The sequence below is a fragment of the Spea bombifrons genome, chromosome 4, assembly GCF_027358695.1.
Source record: "Spea bombifrons isolate aSpeBom1 chromosome 4, aSpeBom1.2.pri, whole genome shotgun sequence".
In the NCBI taxonomy this organism is placed as follows: Eukaryota; Metazoa; Chordata; class Amphibia; order Anura; family Pelobatidae; genus Spea; species Spea bombifrons.
The window spans coordinates 45,936,154-45,959,137 of NC_071090.1; the positions used below are offsets into that span (position 1 = coordinate 45,936,154).

At 39.5% G+C, this 22,984-nt stretch overlaps 1 protein-coding gene across 7 annotated transcripts in view; it reads right to left on the bottom strand.

Moving 5' to 3' along the window:
• The window catches only part of GRIP1 (glutamate receptor interacting protein 1), a 188,371-nt gene that overhangs the window by 78,142 nt on the left and 87,245 nt on the right, over positions 1-22,984 (bottom strand). The window contains exon 1 of one of the 7 annotated variants that reach the window (XM_053465589.1): positions 297-533. The exons of the other annotated variants lie outside the window; for them this stretch is intronic. Within the exon in view, the coding sequence (XP_053321564.1) occupies positions 297-384 (88 nt within the window). The 5' untranslated portion in view covers positions 385-533. Of the gene's footprint in view, positions 1-296; positions 534-22,984 lie in introns of those variants that run through there. 7 annotated transcript variants of the gene reach the window in all.

A 22,984-nucleotide genomic window follows, 5' to 3' on the forward strand; every position in this document is an offset into this window, starting at 1 on the left:
GAAAGGACATGCAACCCGATCAGGAAAAAATCTGAACATACTGTATCTGATCAGTAAACGAAAAACCGGTAAACCGGCTTCAAGGAGAAGTCCTGTGCTACGGGAAACACAACAAGACAGATATAAGGCCTGGATTTTAATGGGTTATAAGGGACCAGAGAGGTACATACACACTGCTCTTTGCTGCCTGCACATAAATTGTTACCACAGGCACATTTCTAAGTGAAAGCCATGAGGCAGCACTCCAGAAAAGATGAGGCAGAGCGAAGCGTTGTACGACAGAAAGAGAGCCCTACCTTTAACCATTCTCCGCAGGATCTGACAACGGCATTTGAAAGAGACAGCTATCATTCTTCTCTGCTGCTTTCCACCGGTAATGCTCATTCACAGTCCGTCTTAGATAGATGTAGAAGCAGCAGCAGCACAAGCATACAAATTCCTAACGCGTCTAACAGAAGAAAGAAGGTAGTCCCAGAGGAGAGTGACACGGTTTGATTCTCCCTGGCTGATGCAGAGATCAGCTCTGTGTCATCTAATGACACTGTATCAGTCACACGACTCCCAGCTGCCACTTTAGCAAGTAACCTGCAGCACTGGATCAATTGCCAGTCGGACAATATTTCTCCGTTGCAGCAATCAGCACATGGAATAAAGCACTGATGAGGCACAGCAGGCAGCTAGCTCCTTGGCTCTGGGCTACTCTGCTCCTTACACTTGTTCATGCTCAGACTACTGTGCCTGACACAGGGACGAGCTTACAATGAAGAGGGCCGTGCATTCGGCGTGAACAAGCAGCCTGCACATCACCTCTCGTTCTCAATGAGATGATGCTACTTTGTAGACATTTTAAAGTGGCAAACACAGTTGTTGGATAAATGTGCTTACATAAAAGGAGCTGGTTTCAAACCGATAGCGGGCATTTAAAATACAAAAGGGTGCCTTAAATATTTACACAATAAGGAGATAAAATTACACTTAAGGGTTTAGACAGGAAAATCTCTCAATGCTTTCTTAACCCTTACGAAGAACCAGTCCATTGAGTTTCACTTGCAAGAGCAGCTTGGTTGGCCACGTACAACGAAAGAGAATATGAGAAGATTTAAAGTCATCTCATAATTGAACTATGAATATGCATTATGCAGGGCCAGCTCAGATTTGTTGAAAGAAAACACTGGCACACACAGAAGTACATTGTATGTGTATTTATGCAAGTAAAGTGTTCATCTCAATCATGTTTATAATATTTTATAAAGCATCATACTTCAGTTTTATCATTTTTCTTATAGAAATTTAAATATTTTTCTTATAGAATTTAAATATAATAAAACCAATCTCATCTTACAATAACTTACAGTACGAAACTACACTGTACAATTTTTTAGTTCAGTAATACAAGAGAACTGGTAAGGGGTCCAAATCATTTTGCAAGGCATCTTATCTATATGTATATGTGTATATGTATACACACAGAACAGCACACCAAGAATGTTCTTTGTGACTATATTGAAGGCTTAATAAACCTGCAAAGCAGACTTTTCCAAATCGCTTTATTCCGCAAGCAAACTGCATATTTATAGGGAACAACAAATATCAATACATTAAAGCTGAATAATACAATTTATTCTATGTGGTCATCATCAATCTGGCTAGAGTATTCTTAAATCTGGAAAAAACGCTACCAAAATGCATGCATGTCCTTATAAATTCAGGGACTACAGCAGCCATAAGCCTGTGCCAGACGCAATGCCAATAAGCTAGCAATACATTTTTAGGAGAAAGGGGTTAAATGAAACATTTTTTTTGGGCTTATTTATTATACAAACAAAAAAACCCCCAAAAATTATGAAAGTCCAAGGAACGTTGCAGAACAATTCACCAAAATGAACAACAATCTCATGGTTTGCCACATATATTATCAAATAAACATTTTATAATTGCTGCTGCCCCTGTCTTGTCACATACCAGAATAAATTCAATATTTTTGAACTGGAACATTATTTTAGCTAGCTGGTCCGTAATACAGGGTAAGATTTCGGGACAGTGGAGAATCAGAGGAGATGTATAATACGATGATATAGACACCTAATCGTTGTGCTCTTATTGGCTATTTTCAAAAAAGTGAATGCTCCCCTTGATTAATTTACCCCTGTAAGTGCTGGTAGTTAATGTGAGCACTGGCAGGGCTACACAAACATTGAATCGGATGGCAGATCTGATTCCTCTACAGCATTTCCCCACCTTCAAATATTCTGTGAGGTTTTATATCTCATGAAACCACAAACGCACAGAGACATGACTGCTTTTGGCACTTTAAAGGGTCAGCAAACAAGTGGAAAGTAGACTTGCGCACATGGACCAAAAACGATTCGGACGCATATTTCCATTTAGTTTTTTGACCATTTGCGGACAATACATTTTGTTTCCTGGCATTTTGTTTCGGATGAAATTCGGAAGGCTTTTCCCATTTTTAATCAAAATTCACTCTACACTTCTCTGTCTCTGCTAATCCATCTGCATTGTTTGGGTCTGATGTAGTACTTCCACAACAAGGCAGAGCCTCTGCGCACACACCTTGGGGACAACCTCTACCTCATTCCTCCAGTCTGGGGAGAAGGTGCGCGCCGACGCCGGTCGTGGAACTACTACACCAGGTCGGGAAACTCTGCGGAGAGACAGGACAAGCACACCACAGGAGAAGAGAGAACAAGAAGTGGACCAAAGGATAAGCTGACACACGAAGAAGGTAAAGAGACATTAAAAGATAGCATGAGAGAGACAGAGAGAGTGTGTAAGAGTGAAAAAAACTAAACGCAAACTTTCCCACCTTTGGTTTTGTTTGTTTCGTTGTCCAAATGCACAAGTCTAGTGAAAATGACTGTCCTGTCAAGACTCTGGGTAAAGTGGTGCTTTTCTGGGCCCTCAGGCCACCACCGAGAACCAGGAGTGGCGCTGAGGCACACCTCACCCGTCCACTTCCCCTCCTACCACTTTGTTTTCAGGATGTGGAACTTCCCACTGACATCAGTAGGGACAACTCAGCTATCGTATACATTAAAGTACATATAATGGTGGACTGCCCCTTTACTATAATTGGGATAAATTATACCAAGTCAAAAGTGCAATACCCCATTTACTAATAATTTTTCCATGTAAGCTACACTGAAAAAAAAAATATGCTGAAAAAAAAATTGATGGCAATTTGTAAAATGGTACTATAAGATAATATTTGCGACTTCCACTTTATTATTACACAATGGATGCGTACAATGGTGAGCCAGGGCCTTTTCATGTAAGTGACATCTAATTTCAACAACAAACTGCATCACACACAAACAGGCCCGGACTGGGACAAAAAATAGGCCCGGGCATTTAAGCCTGAGCAGCCCATATTTATTTATTTATTGTTAAAGCCCACCCTTCATGTACCATCTTTGCATTTAATCATTCAGACAAATCATTAACACATTCATTAATGCAGTCTCACAAATCAAGCAATTCATCCTCACATGAATTCATTAATTGTCATACACATTCACACAACTCCTCCACACATTTATTCATTCATTCTCATATGCATTCACACTACCCCCTCTCTTCATCTTATCTGCCCCTTCTCACTATGTAACCCCCTTCCCCACTTCTCAATATGTACCGCCTCTATCTATCCCCTCTCCCCCTTTCTCACTATCTAACCCCCCTCTGCCCCTTTTCACTGCACCCCCCTCCCTCACCCTACTTACCTTGTTGCTGGAGCAAGCAGCAACTGCGACCGGGCCCGCGGCTGGGCAGGATTGACTTAGGGGCTGATGGAGCTGCAGCTCCAGGCCCCCACCTTAAAATAGGCCCAGTCAGGACCGGACTGACTGGTCGTATATGGCCGCATTAACGCAGAGCCCCTTAAGCCCGCCGCAACTACCCCCTCCTAACTATCTACCCTCTCCCTCTTTGAAGTTCACTTACCTTTCAGGAGTCCTGTGGTGGGGGTGCAAGGCCTCTGCCTCCCAGCTCTGCCACTGTATGGAACAGTATAGAGTGATGGGAGTTATGATGTACTTTTAGAGCATAATTAGATCATGAAAAAGACATTGGAAATGGTACAGCATAACACCCATCACTCTCACACCCTTACCAATCCACACATATACTAATCCACACACACATACACCAATCCACACACATACACCAATCCACACATATACCAATCCACACATATATACCAATCCACACATACACCAATCCACACACATATACCAATCCACAAACATATACCAATCCACACATATATACCAATCCACACATACACCAATCCACACATACACACCAATCCACACACATACACCAATCCACGCACATATACCAATCCACACACATATACCAATCCACACACATATACCAATCCACACACATATACCAATCCACAAACATATACCAATCCACACACATACACCAATCCACACACATACACCAATCCACACACATACACCAATCCACACATATATACCAATCCACACACACATACCAATCCACACATATACACCAATCCACACACACATACCAATCCACACATATATACCAATCCACACGTATATACCAATCCACACATATATACCGATCCACACATATATACCGATCCACACACATATACCAATCCACACATATATACCAATCCACACACACATACCAATCCACACACACATACCAATCCACACATATATACCAATCCACACATATATACCAATCCACACACATACCAATCCACACATATATACCAATCCACACATATATACCAATCCACACATATATACCAATCCACACATATATACCAATCCACACATATATACCAATCCACACATATATACCGATCCACACATATATACCAATCCACACATATATACACCAAACCACACATATACACCAAACCACACACATATACCAATCCACACATATATACCAATCCACACATATATACCAATCCACACATATATACCAATCCACACGTATATACCAATCCACACATATATACCGATCCACACATATATACTGATCCACACATATATACCGATCCACACACATATACCAATCCACACACACATACCAATCCACACATATATACCAATCCACACACACATACCAATCCACACATATATACCAATCCACACACACATACCAATCCACACATATATACCAATCCACACACACATACCAATCCACACATATATACCAATCCACACATATATACCAATCCACACACATACCAATCCACACATATATACCAATCCACACATATATACCAATCCACACATATATACCAATCCACACATATATACCGATCCACACATATATACTGATCCACACATATATACTGATCCACACATATATACCGATCCACACATATATACTGATCCACACACACATACCAATCCACACATATATACCAATCCACACACACATACCAATCCACACATATATACCAATCCACACATATATACCAATCCACACACATACCAATCCACACATATATACCAATCCACACATATATACCAATCCACACATATATACTGATCCACACATATATACTGATCCACACACATACCAATCCACTCTCACTTAATGCTTTCCTACCTTTCCTTTCTTCTTTCAGCTTCTTTTCCTCTTCTTCAGTTCTTCTGTCTTCTCTTCTTCCGGGTCAGAGGGCACGGACAGCGGTGGGCGCGGCTTCAGTGTTGTGCGCCGGGATCTGAAAACAAACCCCGGCGCACAACAGCTGTTGCCGCGCGGATCACAAGGGAGCGGTATCGGAGGTCTTTAACAGACCTCCGGCTCCCTTGAGTGATTTTAAGCCGCGTTGTCTACGCGATTCGCGTAGACAACTTACGCTGCAGCCGGAAGGAGGTGTGGCTAGCAGCGGGGGTTGTCTTCGTCCGTCGTGCAGACCTTCCCCTCGCACCGGTGCGGGGAATTCTCTCTGACAGTCGGGGAAGGTCTGCGTGATGGACGCAGACAACCCCCGCTGCTAGCCACACTCTATATCGCAGAAGGAAGGTATGTTCATATACACGCTGCCCCGGCCAGCTGCATGACAGGGGAGTCAGAAGCACCGGTAAGTTTTTTGGGGGGCAGGGGAGTGTTAAATGGGGGGCAGAGTGTTCTATGAAATGCCTTTTAACCCCTTAATGCCACTCTGCCTCCAGAAATGCCTTTTTTAACTCTCTATACGCCACTCTGCCTCTTGAAATGCCTTAAACCTCCCTATATGCCACTCTGCCCCATAATATACCTTTTAACCCCCTTAATGCCAGAGTGACACATACGGGTATAAGGCATTTCTGGAGGCAGAGTGGCACATAGGGGGTCAAAAGGCATATCATGGTGCACAGTGGCATATAGGGGGTATAAGGCATTTCTGGGGCAGATGTGCATAACTGGGGGGGGTAGGTTGGAAAATAGAAGGAAATAAAACCAAAATATTTTTTTCAATCATAGCTTTTAGTAAAAAAAATAGTTTACATGAATTAACATTTACTGGTAAAACTTTCTTCCTATAGGGTCGTCTTATATTCAGGCTTTTTCTTTTTTTCCTAAATTAATATTCAGATTTGGGGGGTCGTCTTATAATCAGGGTCGTCTTATATTCGAGCAAATACGGTAATATCGCTAAATGAAAACATACATTCTCTATGTGTAATAAGTTTGTTAATGACTGTGATTTTTCTGCTTTAAAAAAGGACACAATGCTTGTTAATACACATTTCCTGGCATGATATGCTTACCGGCAGTCACCACCAGTGCTGGCTCAACAATCTTCGTCATGCATGTTTGGCACCGTCGGCCCACAGAGGAAGCAAGGAACACTGTAGCTGCAGCTTCTGCCCAAGGTATTTTTTTTTTAACTTTGCAATATTGCAATAAGGCATATTAAAGCACTAAGAAAGTACTTTAATACGCACTATGCTGTGGAACAGATTCCTGGGACATTAAACTGTCCCTTTAATGTAAAGAGTTTATGTGACAATTTTTCTCTAAGCCAGGTTCTCACAGCGAGCCAAATCTATTAGCTGTATTTAGCATATTTTCAATTTGATGACCTCAAGGATATACCCAATCTGCTGCCATTTCACCTCATTAAACAAACATTTGAACATTACGCTTTGCAGTCTCTGACTACCCGTTAGATAAAACAACAATGGTTCCCAAATAGATATTTGTCTATGGACTGTTAAATAGTGGAGGATAATAAGAAACAGTCAAGGGAAGAAGAATTTCTTTAGATCACCTTTTTGTCGAGCTCAGCAGATGTTCTTACTACTGGCACCGTTACAATCGTCCCATAGGTCGCTGTGAAGTGAATGAGTTTCTTCACTGTGAAATATTTCTGCCATTAACAGACCTAGCCATGAGCACTTTCCATAGAAGCGGTGATCTGCGGCCGAGAGAGGCTTATGCTGCATTGGAATAAACAGTCTACAGAATATCACAGCCCGAAAACTTTTGGTTTTCAGATGCTAAATGTTGACTCCAATGGAGGCAGAACTGTTACCCTGGAGCGGCGCGTGATGCTTTGAGATCAGTCTAAGCCACCGCAGTGGAAGATGACACATGTATAACTTATGATGTGCCCTGCAGTATGGTGCATTTTATATGATGGCATCACCTAAAGTGCATGGATGGGTATAGGCAGAGTTTAACTAAAGCAGAAAATAACCAAATATAAACCCTGTATATATACCTAACACAAACACCACACAGGCAGTACTCGACATCCAGCAATTCCGTATTAGACTTAAACTTGAGGTTCGGCGAAACTTACACTTGACACTTTATTTAACACACTGGAGTACATTGTCATCTGTCTTGATATCTTATCCAAAAATGCTAACTCCCCAGTTTAAATTAGATATACACTATAGCCACGTACACCTAAAAAGTTAATTTAGCTAGAGTTGTTCTCATAACATTCATGGAGATGAACCAAGTTTATGTGTGAACATTAAATGCTGTAATTAAAAGCCAGCAAGCCTAGGGTTCATCTGAATAATGGCAGGTGCTGCAATATACTACAATTTTATTTTCCAAGGCTCACAGAAGACACCTCCTAGCATCATCCATTTGCCTGCCTCGGCTCACAAAGTTCAGGATGAAATGAATCTATAAACTCTTTTCTGATTGCTTTCATCTGCCAGCGTCTAGTGGGAACCTAGGCAAATATCACACACCCAGTGGGAATGACAGAAAGATGGAATACGTTGCGGGGACTCGGTGCAGAACACGCTGCAACAGCTGTACCCAACCAGTGACACGTGACTTACTCAGAGGGAACAAATCAATTTCCATTTGCAGGATTAAAAAAATCAGCATCGCCGACTGCATGCAGCCAATTTCCTCTCCATCTTCCAGATTCTTTAAAAGATTAATAAAAATGGGTGAAGTATGAGTAATATATATATATATCACAATCAAGTCCACAATCATCATCACTGCACAAATCAAGATCCTCAGAAATGATGAGTTTCCATGTCTCTGCTTTAAAGATGATTGTGTTGGAAGTAGTGAGTGGTTTCAAACAGATTTTATATTTTGAGCACATTGACAATGGGCCTGCAGGTTCTGCCACAAACCTACGTTGAAAGAAAGTGGTGATGTACTCAAAACAGGAAACTGGCGTGCATGTTTTTAGTATTTGGGATATTGGCAAGCAGCCAGCAGCTCTGTCTTGTACTCGGCACCCAATGGAACTGTAGTCTGTCACCGAGTATTGCTCCAGTCCTAACTGTTTTATACATATTGATTATGCTGCAACCGTTATCTAGTATTCCCTATGTCATTTTGTCAGCCTCTCCACTCTTTAGAACAGTATGCATCTCTTCTACCCACCATTGAGATCTCCAGGGCACTGAGCCCTCCCTATCACACTGAGCCAAGCGGTCCCTTCACTTTCTCTCCCATTCCCCTTCAACCTACTTGAAGCTCACCCGAGTAGGGCCCTATTCTCCTGACACAGGTCAACATTATTATTAGTTTGTATATTGTAGTTTTGAATGCTGTTAGGGGTTTTCACTGTCCTCCTATTGTAATATCGCTACAGAATCTACTGGTGCTCTATGAATTAGGTAATGTAAAACTATTAACCCACACCTGTTGGAGGCAGGGATATTAGTATATTTATGCTGTTCTCAATGACATTCTCCCTATTCATTATCAAAAAAAAAATAGGGAAGCACTGTTTTTATGGGCTGTACATACGGTCCCATTATATAGTTATATGTCCTGGGATAAACATATATTCTATTGAGCTGTACAGGATTCTGAACCATATGGATCTCCACACTGATCAGCCTTCCTTATCATTTGAAAAGTTTTATTATTAGCAAAATATAAATAACCGATTATAGTTAAACAGAATGCATAAAGGAAATACCGAAAGATTAGTTTTGTTTTACTTAAAACAAAACGTATAAATGTGAAATTGTTTATAGCTAAAGATTTAACATTATTCAACAAAATAAAACAAGTGTATGGTATGCCTCTGCTTGAAAGCCTTGATATTCGTTAACACCAAATTAAAACCGGTTGCACCACCTAGTGGCAATTTTAAATTCATTCTCTGCTTATTATTCATGCTTCTGTGATAACATAAGTCTATAAGCCGTTAAGAAAATCATTGTTCTGCAGTGCACCATTTACAAAACCAACTCCTTAAACTACAACACTCAACATAGCACTTCATGTACATTATGTTATGTGTATAATGCGAGTGGCTTTTATTCAGATACTGAGGTGTTCCAACAAAGTGCACAAAAATAAATCCATGAAAAACATGTCACATCTCTCCGGGGTTGACCCGGGTTTCCAGGCCACTACGCTCTTTGTCCTGGGCAAAGGGTTTGAGCGGGGTTTGGCCATGCCTACTCCTCCCCAGCAAATTCCTCTCTGACTCCCAAACAATTCAATTCTATCTGGGGCTATTCACGTTCTTGTCCGCAGCTAATCCGACCCCACGCAAAGACGCTCCTTCAGAAGAGGGATTTCTCAAGAAGTTCCCAGGTATGATGATGAGTAGATCAGGCTTTTCCTACTGTGGCGATATATATCTGGATTAAGTCACTTCAGTTTCAGAAAAGCAAGAAACTTATTTCTTACTCCGGCATAACAATCTTGGCACATTTTTTAATTAAGACTTTAAAGGACCTGCGACGCATATTAAAAGGTGCTTTCCACATTCAACATATTTGTTGCTAAATGCAGCATATAATTTTTACTATTGAGTGCCTTACACCTTTGCATAAGTAATGCTTTCATCAGGAAAACCTTTGACGTGGCACAAAACGGGTACAGGAAGATCCTTCCTGACCCCGTATCTTTACCTGCATTACTGCCAAAAGCTGTTCTAGACTGTAGACCTGACTAGAATGTAAGCTTGCAAGACCAGGGTCCACTTCTCCGCTTGTACTAGATCTTATTGATTGTGAATTTAACCGAATCTTATACAGCGCTACGGAATGCAGTGGCACTAAACAAATAAATATAATGTGTTCTGGTGCTCTTATCTCTCTGCACGGTGAATCGTTTTGCTTACTGACCACTGGTTTCAGAAATACGGATGCTCCTCGCTTTTATGATGGCTTGACTTACGATATTTTGACTTTACGGTGAGGCGATAGATACACATTCAGTACATTAACTTGACTACCCAAGGATGATACAGTACATGTAGCGATATGCAAGTACGACTTATGATATAGTCAACTTAAGATGGATTCATCAGAATGCAACCCCATTGTAAATCAAGGAGGAGCTGTATCCCTAAAAGCTAGCGGTTGTGATACAGTTTTTAGTCAATGTCTTGGAACCATTGTGAGCGTCTTGTTCTTGAAACAAGAGCAGCATAAAAGGAAGCTGTCAGCTGTACATACAGCGACTTCAGCATGATTTTATTTACATCCTGACCTCAAGTCGCAGAGGAATTACCGAGCAGGGACGATCAATGAATAAATAAACATGCAAATGTTAATGTTTTACCCTTACCGTTAATGACAGTGCTGCCAGGCTATTTATACCATGGGCCTTTTAGTTTGGAAGCTTTTGCTATGTGGGTGTGTGCTCAGGCTTTCGGGAAAAGTCAACAGTATCAAGTGCTGACATTTTTCACACTAATGCTGAAACACTTGAGGGAAATCAGGCTCATTCTTTCAGTACAGCGAGCACCATAACAATATTGATTGGTCAAAAATGGCTAGTTTGAGTGACTAAAGCAGGTGAGCTCTAACTACATTGCAAATATTCAGAATGCCAGCGCAAGTTTCTAGAATTTCCCTGCCTTTTTCTCTGCATGTTATAGAAAAAGCATTTTGTTATTTGTTTGCAAATATAAAGGCCAATATCTTAATATAGAATAGGAAGAATTTATTTTTAATGACTTTTGTTTGTGTAAGTCCAGTGTGATGGACTGCTTATGTCATGTTTGTACTGCACTGCAGAATATGATGTCACTATACAAAATTATAAAAGGTTAGGGGGAGAGTACAGCTTTGGGGTCATGTTAAGAATGGTGCAACAGCACCATTGCAACACTATTTTTCTGCATAAAATGTCACTTCAAATTTAGTACAAAACTCTATATCTTAAAATTCACAGCAAATTCATCTGAAGTCAGCAGCTCTATACAGAGAGGTGACATTTCACTTGATGAGGTCTGAGCCGATTACTGAGGCTGAGTTTAATTACAGCACCTTCTCTAACAGAAGCTGAAAACAAAAGGTAAAATTAAATTCAGATCCCTGCTTTAATAAAGGGATTGGTCCATAGACCAGGCAGCATAATATGGTTGCCTGCTATCATGATAACTAGTGCAAAACATGTTAAAATAAATAAAAAAGGGATCACGCTGACTGCTGTTTGATCATAAGATCAGCCAGCCGGCAAAAAGGAAAAATGTATTGTTCCACCTAAAATGTAGAGATCATTAATTGACGTGGACTACAACTCTTATCACGTTCTTATTTTCTATGTAACTGTTCACTTTCTATTTGACCCCTTCTTACTCTCAACTACATGTTCACTGATGTCATTGATGTCTATGTGCAACCACATCCACTAGATAAAATATCTAAAGGGGTGGGGAGCTTTTAGCTATAAATGTACCAAACAACATTAAAAGTAAAAACAACAACACAATTTGACTTTGTAAGCAGAATTCTCACACATTTTTCCCCTCAAAAATCTGCAACACATGTAGGTTAAGCATGTCATTTTTCTTTATGAAACATGAGATGCCAAGTTTCTGTGCACAAATTAATGAGGTCTAAAATCCGTTCTGAAAACGGCCTTCATGCAAACTGCTTTTTGTATTATTAAACAGAGTGCAAAAAAATAAATAATGCAGCATCTGTAAAACAGTACTTTAAATTCCTGCTTAAATATTTATGTCATGAGTTGAAGAAAAAAAAAAAACGGGAAAAGAAAAAGTTTCAAATCCTGCCTGCGATGTACTTGAAACCCTTGAACATGAAAGGAAAGTTATGCATGAGTAGCTTGAACTCATGGCTTGGTTGGCGTCATGGCAGATACAGAGGCTTAGGGTATGGTGCGTATCACTATCCACTCTCCTCAACTGAACTGTTGCTTAGAAAGGCAAAGGAAAAGGACAATGATGATGTGTAATGAAACATTTTTATCGCAAAGGATAAAGGGAGTAGCAGAAAAAACACATTGTGCATGTTTGCCAAATAAGATGACAGCACAGCTTCATCCGACATTTCTATTCTTGGAAAGAAAAATGAATGTTTTATTATAAGCCCAAGAGAAACTGGAATCCTGATTCCTTATATTGAGACATTATTGAAAAAGACCTAAAGCTTTCAGATCTTAGAGGTCTTTTCTTTAGATGGAATGATTCCATAAGAGACTGCTGAGGTTTTGAAAGCTTATGTAACTTTAGATCTTTTTTGCATTGTCACAATAAAATGTGTTAACTTTGACTTTACACTGTATCTTTGCAGATGCGTTTTGAAGAAAAGGTAAAGATGCCAACCTGGCATTCTGAAAATCCTACCCAGCATGCTGTGATAGTTACTGTATCATTCACATTGGTTAACAGTAGTTCACAGAGATCACTTACCTTGCAATCATGGTTTGTAATCATTTAATAGCAGCACACACAGCTGCATTCAAGTCTATGCTTCAACCTCACTAAATTACTCCCATGCAAACCACTAGAACTCTCCAGGTTTTGTTTAATTAACCTTTACAATAATTAAAGTGGGAACTTTATCTATCAGCCAATATCCGTTGCCTTAGCAACAACCTTGAGCTTGCACAATACGTAAAAATGTGCTCTGGTAAACCGAAAAGGGAAAAATGGTTAATTGACTGTCAATTCCTTTAACACATCCTGCTTCATCTTCAGTAGCGGTCGTTTGAAATAGTTCATTCTTAGTACTGAAAAAGAAAACATAGCCTTAACACTGTTCATGATGATATGTTTATTTCAGAAGTGTATGGGACACTGTCCATCTAGCAGAACCGTATAAATGTATGATGTGCCAAAAAATCTACAGTTTAATAGATTTACATACCTTTCTTTTGTTAATAGTGGCCAAAAAAAGTATCTCTGCAAAAGGCAATGATACAAAATGAAGAAAGAATCTGAAAAAAATGCCCCCACTCCCTAAAAAAACAGTTTCTTAAGTGTGAGAACAGCATTAAGGGCAGAGTACCATAATGGTTCTTGATTATAACTTTCTATTCATTCCATGCATTCCTCGGGATTTCAGCAAAAAAAAAAAGGTCATTTGTTTTGACAAGACACTACACTGATGAGAAAGGGACAACAAAGTCTAATATGACTTTTAATTAAAATATATTTTTAACACATGTGAGAAAAGCCTGCATGCCGACAGCAGATCTATTGCTAGATAAGCTTGGCAGCATGCAGGAACGATTGTCTGATCCTGTTAACAGGCAGGAATAGGTCACTGTGAAAGGCCCTCACCAATAAACACAAATGTACCAATATTTATATAAATGTATTAAAAAAGGGACAAATTAGCTTTTTTTGTACAGCTCCCATGACCCTTGGGTCAGAATGATGATTAAGGTCGTGGGCGTTGTAGTCCATAAAGGCCTTCTTCCTAGATTGTGTTTAAGACTTTAAAGTCTTATGTGTGACCTGGCCTACAAGGGGAAAATGTTACCAGACCCCAACAGGGAATGTTTATTTGTTATGAGGCTTTACGGAACAAGTAAAAGTAATGTATAAGCCTAAGGACACATTGGAAGGGGCTAGATGGGGAACTGAAGGCATTATGAGCAAAGGAAATAAAGTTTGTATAAAAGTGCGTGTTAGTTTGTAGAAGCTTGTCAGCCTGCAGGACTACTGCATTGTGATTGAACTTATAGCCTTATACACGTGAGAGTCCATTAATGACTTCCTTTTGTTTTATGTCTCGGGTAACTCACTTCCTTATCATTCCTATAGAGCGATTCATTCATCATAGCCTTGGTAATCTGATCCCTTGCCAAAGCCAGAAAGTCTGTCTTGCAGTCCTCACTTTGTCCTCTAAAGTCTCTCAAAAGCACTTCATATATGGATGAACAAGACAAAAGCTTTGCAGAATGTGGCTATTTCTTGTCCTTGAAGAGTTACTTTTAAATCCGCAAGCCATCTATGAATATGTTAATATGTAATAATTTTTTTTAGTTCAGTAACAATTTTGTCAGATCACGAATGACAAAGATTGAGAATCTCCCACTTATAATTTGTGTGATGAATTCAAGAATAGTGTTTTCACGGTAATCGGTTAAATAAAGATATACTGTTATTTTACAAATAATCTATGCATTTAAAGTCCCTCATCTATCTGTTCGGCAAATGTTGTATACATTTATCACATCCAACTCCACTCTAAGAAGGATTCTGCAGGGAAAAAAATATTGTATTTTTTCCCCGCAGGATCAAATATTATCCTCATCCCTCAGGACACGGAGAAGTGATTGATAGCTTCGGAACTAGAGAGAGTCAGGAAAAATGAGAAATTCAAACGGCAAAAGACAGTCAGTGTTACAGATCCTTTTCTTAATAGGCCAGCCGCATCTCTGTCAAAGAGAAAGAAAGATCTGGACAGCCACTAGAACGTACAGAGGGTTTGTCTTTGAAAACTGGTGGGCAATAAAATGGTGATGAACAGGTTAGTAAATAATTATACAGATAAACATATAACAATACACCTGCTGGTTTGCACAATATTACTAAGGTACCAAACTTTTTGATTACCAGCTCATCAGAGTGGTAATAACCCATTTCCATCACGGCCTGACGGCCTTCTTGTGTACCTTTTCACAGAGATACACCATTGGGCTCTGTTTACTAAAGGGAGGACTGTCTGAAAGGTAGGGTTTCATAGAAACATAGACTTTTTTGTCGTAACATTTCTCCTCCTTTGAAATAAAGTAAATAAGTATTTAAATGATTATCTCACATCACCGCTTTCTCTTCTTTCCTCCAAGCTTTACATATAATTCCCTCAATTCAATATCCATGAAGAGCCAACACTGGCAAGTTTAGCCACCAAAAAAAGCTGAGCAGGCCCTGCATTATGCATAATTTGTTGTATGAAGATACTTTGATGAAATTCCAATGATTTGACTATACATTATACTGGGCCAGCCTCCATTTCCTCCTGCAACAGAAGTGACACCGGAGTGGGACCTTCATAACGGATACTGAAGTCAGGGAGTTGAAACGTCAACTCTCCTTCAAACTCTTATTTTAGTATATCAACTCCAGTCTTCACTATGCATTATTAACCCTAAAAACATTATCCTTTAGGGAAGGCTGCGCAAGCCCAGCATGACGTACATTTTAATTAGTGATGTGAGAAGCAGGAATCTTCCCACAGTAACTATGCCATTATGCAGGGCTAGGTAGGTGAAATCTCTCTACAGCTCTCCTTCAATCTCCCATGCTTACAGAGTAAACCCGCAAGTCCGTGTGCGCAGCTGCGTGAATTGGAAAGACACACAGTCCTGTAATGATGGTTAACCCAATCCTCAGAGTCACCACAATATCAGAAACATGCCGAGAACAAAGACACAGTAAGAGCATGTTATCTATGCTTTATGAAATAACCGCTCATGAAATGCCAAAATCAGAAACTCTCACATTTGCCATCCTGGTTGTAACACAGACTTTGTCCAGTGAAGATTAAGCCAATATACATATGTATTTAATCAAAAAGTACTTTCCTTGCAAGCTATGTTACATTAACCCAAAGCTGCTGTCATGATGCATCCTCTGCTGGCAGACTGGGGAACTAGCAAATGTCGTGAATGCATAGGAAACAACATGAAAATACCCGCAGTCACTTTGAAGCAAATGAGTCATAAACAGCAAATGCATTCAGATCAGATCCGACAGCACAAACCATTTCAATCCACCTGCTCTATTTATTACCAACTAAGTTATACTGCAACCTTGTTAGATATTTATGACCAATGTTCCCTCTCTCATTCATTGTGTTATACTGCGCCATCTTACTCCACAGTGCTGCACAACAGGACTAAGCAGAGTGTGCACACACACGTTATGCAAACAGCGTACAACTGTTAGCAGAGCCTGACCAATTATCCAATTATAACGATGGTCACCATGGCCAATGCAGCTACCGCCTGAAAAGAGATTTCTGCCAACTGAAGCCCAGATCTCCTCTCACTGATGTCATATCCGGCGCAACACTGACAGGAAGACACGCGGACCTAGACCGCACCGTAGACAAGGTGGTGAGGGAAAGAATATGAAGATTGCGCGTGCTATGGAAAGGATATGGATATAATGAGAAGGTATGATGGAAAGATGGAGGAGAATGATTGTGATGCAATATGGGGTGATGATGGTACGGGAAGGAAATTTATACATACATGTGCTCATTCTAACACCTTACACATACTGTACATGCACGCATAAACTCTTGCAGCATACACATACATACACACACAACCACTCTAACACCAATACACATCTAAACACAAAGATAAATATATACACAAGTTGATGGACATTGGAAACTACCAATTAGATGGAAACTATATTAGTCTAGATAGCGTTTACAAATAATGGGTAAATCCCAAAGACAGGAAAGAGAAAAAGTAAATGAGTAACTTGAATATGTATGTTAATGTTTTTGTAATTAGAAAACAAACATTAAAGATTTTAAAATTAAGCATCTGGCTCGTTTGTCAACTATCTTTGTAATTGAATGAGTTTTGATTTTCACATTTCCAACTAACCTGTGGATTGATGGGTGTTTTTATTTTATTCCAACATTGCATCACATAAAGATAAATACTATTTGATGTTTAATTTACTGGAATAACACGCTTCAAAGTATGCAATACAAAGTTAACTAAATAAGTAACTTCATAGATTGCATATAAATATTTGTATTATATTAATACATGGCAATATAGTTGTATTAGCCATGAGAGAGAGGCTGTGCCAAAATGATTTTTAAACAATTTCAGGTTTACATTTGCACAAGCATTTAGCACGTACATTTTTTCGTAACAGGAAAAAAAAATGCAGCAACTGCGACATGATTGAACCCCAAGCACCAACCCCACTAGCTAATTCATACCAGGAGTGTCAGACCATAGGAGTGCTACAGCTTCTACTTCTAAGTGCCTTTTTCCTTTTGGAGCAATGCGAATGAATATTGAAGTACTTACAGATATACATATTTCTTTGGAGAGACTTTGCTCTAATATGCTGGTCAGGGTGAAAGCAGTATAATATTGCATGTACAAAAAGAATATGAGATGATCACCAAGAACAGACAACCACTTTATAGCCAGCCTTACGGTGAGTCCCTGCTTTGGAGCATCTCATTCTTTATATGGCATTTCACCCTTTGGAGATCTCTTGGGGTTCACCCCAAGTATAAAAGCTAGCCCAGACGTGGACCTCCTTGACACCAACCGTAAACCACTGATGAGGCCAATGAAAGCCAAAATGTATGTCTGGAGTTGTTGGTTCCCTTGTGCAGAGTCAAGTTGCCTCACATTTCCGTTCTGGACTGTCCTTTTGGGTGGGATCAAACTGATTTGTAGATGGATACTTTTCTCTAATGGCACAAGCTAAAATTTGAGATGCTCCCAAGTGGGGACACGCCGTAAGGCAGGCTATAAAGCGGCTGTCTGTTCTTAGTGAGCATCTCATTCTTTTTGTATTGTTATATATTTGGAAACATTCCAAAATCTCCCAAAATCAGTAGAAATACATTAAACAGCTCAGCACCGGATGCACTTAAACCCCCAGGATCAGCAATACCACCGACTCTACTACTGGGATGTTCCAGGACTGTCACCTAACACTGATAAACTCCCAAGCATGGCTCCAGTGACTAAAACACTAAATCATCCAGGAATAGAGTATTTAGTAATTATACAACATGAAAATGCAGATACCCAGCAGGGAACAATAATCCAGATGATCTATTTTCTTATACCTCTCTCTTTTGTGAAGAAAAAAAAAACACAGAAGACACGACAATATAATAACAGTGAATGACAGCCCCATTATTACTACTTTAGGAAGGAAATAAAATACAAATTAATGTCAGAACAGATAATGACTGGGTATACAAATAAATCTTGAAGTCTTTTACAAGGAACATAAATACTACCTTAAAACTGCCTAATAATTGAACACAAATCTCCACTGACAATGCCATCTGCTAAGCCAGCGCCGAGGATGACTGCATGAAAAAAAAGACTCCCTCTGAACGTATTCATTTTACAATCTGCCATTTTTATTGTGGTGACAGAAATTACCATGCAGCCTGGCACGCGTTTCAAATTCCTCCCAAGGTAGAAGAGGTTGGAGAGCACGCCTTTATCAGTCCATTATTATTCTCTAGTTATAAAGGCAGATGTGGCGTGGTGGTGAGCTAATCCCCTATCATCTAGCTGTGGGACCGCCAACGCATTGCTAAAATGCCTTATATCACATGTGGTAGCCCTAAAACTCATCCAACAATAAATGTATTGTCAGTTTGCTGTAAAACCCAGATATGCTTCAAGTTATTGAGTTAAAATTGACAGTTTTATATCTTGATAGATATATCCTATGACATATCAATTTCCCCAATATGATTGATTGTTTCCCCAACCAGTCCGAATTTCCTCTTTACAATGATAATGTTCACTCTGTTTGATGTAATTAGATTCCTGCTCAAATGGGCTAGGTTAACACAACTATTAGGGTAAGCAACCAATTAGGATTAGTATGTGAAAGCTCATTACTATGATTGAATGGTTTCCTGGTTTAAAAACATCCTTAGGATAAACGGTCCATGCAATACTGTTTACAAGCTAAACCGCTTAAGTTAATTAATATTTCCTTATTAATATACATAACATCTGAACTGCAGGATGAAGCTATGCAACCATCAAAAGGGTTAAAGCTTCTCTCTGTAAGTAAAAGCCACATCAGCACGTCCTTCCTGTTTGTTTTATTTAAATCTTTTTATCCAAAAGGTTGCCTGCCCAGCTTGTGCTGTCTGTATTTAGTAAAGGTCAGATTTCACATACAATGCAAAAACACGTAACATGGCTCCATCTTCCAATGTGCTTTTTATGAAGGTTAGAATCGTTTTCCTCCTCCCCTTGGATGCTCCTATTGAAAGCAGGAAGCATATTAGAGTATGCTTCTTGCACATGCTCAGAGGTACTCTGAAGTCAATTAATTAAACCAAAGGCCGTAGCAGCAGCCAATATCATGTGCTAGCTAAACACCATTGTCAACCAGCATACATGTGATTGGCTTCTGCAACTCTTATTGAATGCAACAGTGGGATCTGTAATTCAATTGTTATAGCAATTGACTTGTGTCTTACTTGTACCTATGCATGCTGTGGAAGGATACGCGGTACTTCCGATATCATGATATATTATCAGGATAGCACACCACGTGTATATCACAAGGACATAACAGGCTTCTTTAATGCATTTCCTTTACATACCGAGAATCACTCCAAGGGATTCTATAAAATCAACATTTCCATGACAATTGGAAATTGAAAAAAAGGAAACAAAAAAAACCCCTAAAAACTTTTTTCATTTTGCAACACAAAACATAAAAAGCTAAAGGAATTTGCAGACAAAGCTGGCAAGATGAGACATGTAAACTATTTTAAACAGACATAACTTTACTGCAAGAATGTACAGTTAAGACCAATATATCTAAAGCCTTACATTCCATTTAACAAATAGCACTAGCAGGCTACATTGTTGCATCCCACGATGATATTTTATTATATAGTCTTACCACTTTAATTGGATGATCCTGAATCATTTCACATTAAAAACTGAAGTTTGTGGTTCAGGCCAATGTTTAATGCCTAATAGTGCTGTTTTTTCAGTGCTGCTGAAATGGCCGATACGTACAAACAACAAAGCAAGGATTCAGCGCATACCCAGCAAATACGGTTTAGAAGCACCTACCTGAGGCAGAAATATTGGGGATTCTGTCACATGATATGGCCATATTTTGCTTAGCCCCCCACTACATCAACGTTCTGATGAGGGCTTGGGGTGAAGCACCCCACGTACCACACAACTGCCTCATTAAAGGTGTCCAGAATGGGCTTTACATTGCAGGAGTGTCTCCGTGGGTTAAAAGACAGTACAGTCCCACCGATTCAGCATCATGGTAAGCAATACAGCCATGTTAGGATTATAAAGGACTCGCCAAACTGGGGTAATTTGATGTATATTCCCAAAAGGTGTGAAGAAATTCCCAATATTTATGCCTATGATAAGTGCTTTTAAATTGTATTTGCTTGGTGTGCCCGGATTCCTTGTTTCTTGTATATATACTCCCGGGTATTATAAACCTGCACGGGTTGGCATACGACTATCCTGTATCTATGATGAGGCCAAGGACTGGTTAAGGTTTTAGTCTTTCCAAGACTAGCTAGGCTGAATGTTATATATCTGCCATTAAAGTCTGTGTTCTATTTTATGTTGCTGTGATTGTATGCCAATACCTACCATTTATTTGGAGTTCCGTTTAATTCTTACGGATTCTTACTTAGTAGTTTAACTATACATAAAAGTGCACATAATACAAATGTACAACCAATATTGCCATGGCACATTTGCTGATAGCTAGTGTTCTCCATTTACTTTCATGATCATTTAAGCTGCCAGGACAGATGATATTCTACACACACACACTCCTGCTTGAAAAGGTTTTCATAACGAGCAGGAGATTCTGGATGGGATAAACAGACTATCCTCCCCAACACAATCTCATTAGTTTTGCTGAGTGCAGCCTTGCTGCAACATCACACGTAGGGTTACAAAGTCATTGTAACATAACATTACTGGAGCAAAAACAGACATCTCAAAAGTTATGCAACCAACCTTAAACTATTTGAAGAATTTGTTTTAATCAGATACGTTTCACAAAACAACGGGATATTACAATTAGAGTCGTAAAACCTGAATCCTAAACGCCTTGTAATAATCTAATTAATCTCGATCGTGGTTATTAAAGGGGGACGGCAGCTGTTTTTTTCTCTCCTATTTGTGGCATATTTATATTGTCAGTAGGGTACCTAAGCAATATGTGCCAAGTAGATTTTTGTTACTTACAGCTAAAGAGCAGCAAAATCCAGCACGATTTACAGGTATTGCTACATGGTGACTTTCCTAGCCAGACTTCACCCACTAAGGGGGTAATACTAGCCAGAGCGGACATCAGAAGTGCTGTTTGCAGTATTGTCACAAAAGACACCTTTTGCTATATTTGCGACAAAAGTTGGCATGCATAAGGTAATTTGAGGCAATTTGTGACTAATTATTCTGATTCATATATTGTGCATCAATATAAATTACTTGTGTCACACACTGTGTCACATATGACACAATCAGGTGTCATGTTCTGATGTCCGAGAGGCTCCCAGGTTGTGGGAAATAGCTTCACAAATGGCAGATGATCGTGGATAGATTAGTACTTTTTTTTGTGAAAAAATGTTACATATATCTGTCTTAGTACCATAATACATAACAAAATAATATAAAGGTATGGTGGAAGTCCCTCTTTAAACGGCATTTACAGTAGATTTACTTTGCTTAGCGGTCTGGAAGGCCATCTCAGCAAGAATTTGCTGGGGTCTGATAGCCCTGCCGACCTCCCTCTCAATATTTAAAAGAAGCTTGAGAATTTCCTGGTGGAGATCTTTGAAAAGCTGAACTCTCAGGTGGTGTCTATCAGTTTTAATGACAATTGCTGGGGAACGACCCTGCCATGAGTCTCCCTTAAGACAGTCTGCATGGACCCTTCATACTGCACAGTAAATAAGGCAATGTTTTCCTGTTTTGCCACATTTTGGAAAATCCCATGCTGAATTTTACGACTAAAATTGAATAGTCTGGCAAAGGTGAACAGCCAGAACGTAAATGAAAGTCTTGTTTGGAGAAGCCAACAATCCATGGCTTTAGGATGGGGTTCCATTAGCCAACAGACTCAAATATACTCAAATTACTTCATAGGGCTAGTTCAACAAAAAACTAGAATACAGAGGAAGAAAACATAAAGCTTTTGTTTAAGAAGTGGTTTCATGTGTGGGGTTGTTGTTTTTTCGCCTTGTATTATGGAAAACTATAAACATGATGCTCATTTCGTGCACTGTCTGTGCTCACAGAATAGCCTGAAGCAAATTATTTCCACTATTTTGAAAGGAAAATGGCACAACATCAAATTAACCTATTTAATAATGGAATAAAACTATGTAACATGACCACAAGGGCCAATGCATTTAAACAGAGCCTTTTAATGCACACGCTTACTAATGACTCCAAATCCAGCAGCTAATAAGCTTAAGCATCTCTAATGCAAAAATCTATTGTGAATGGAAACATGCCCACAAAACATCCAATTATCTTCAGCATAGAGAAGACCACCAACCCTTTGGGCTGTGACCAAAAT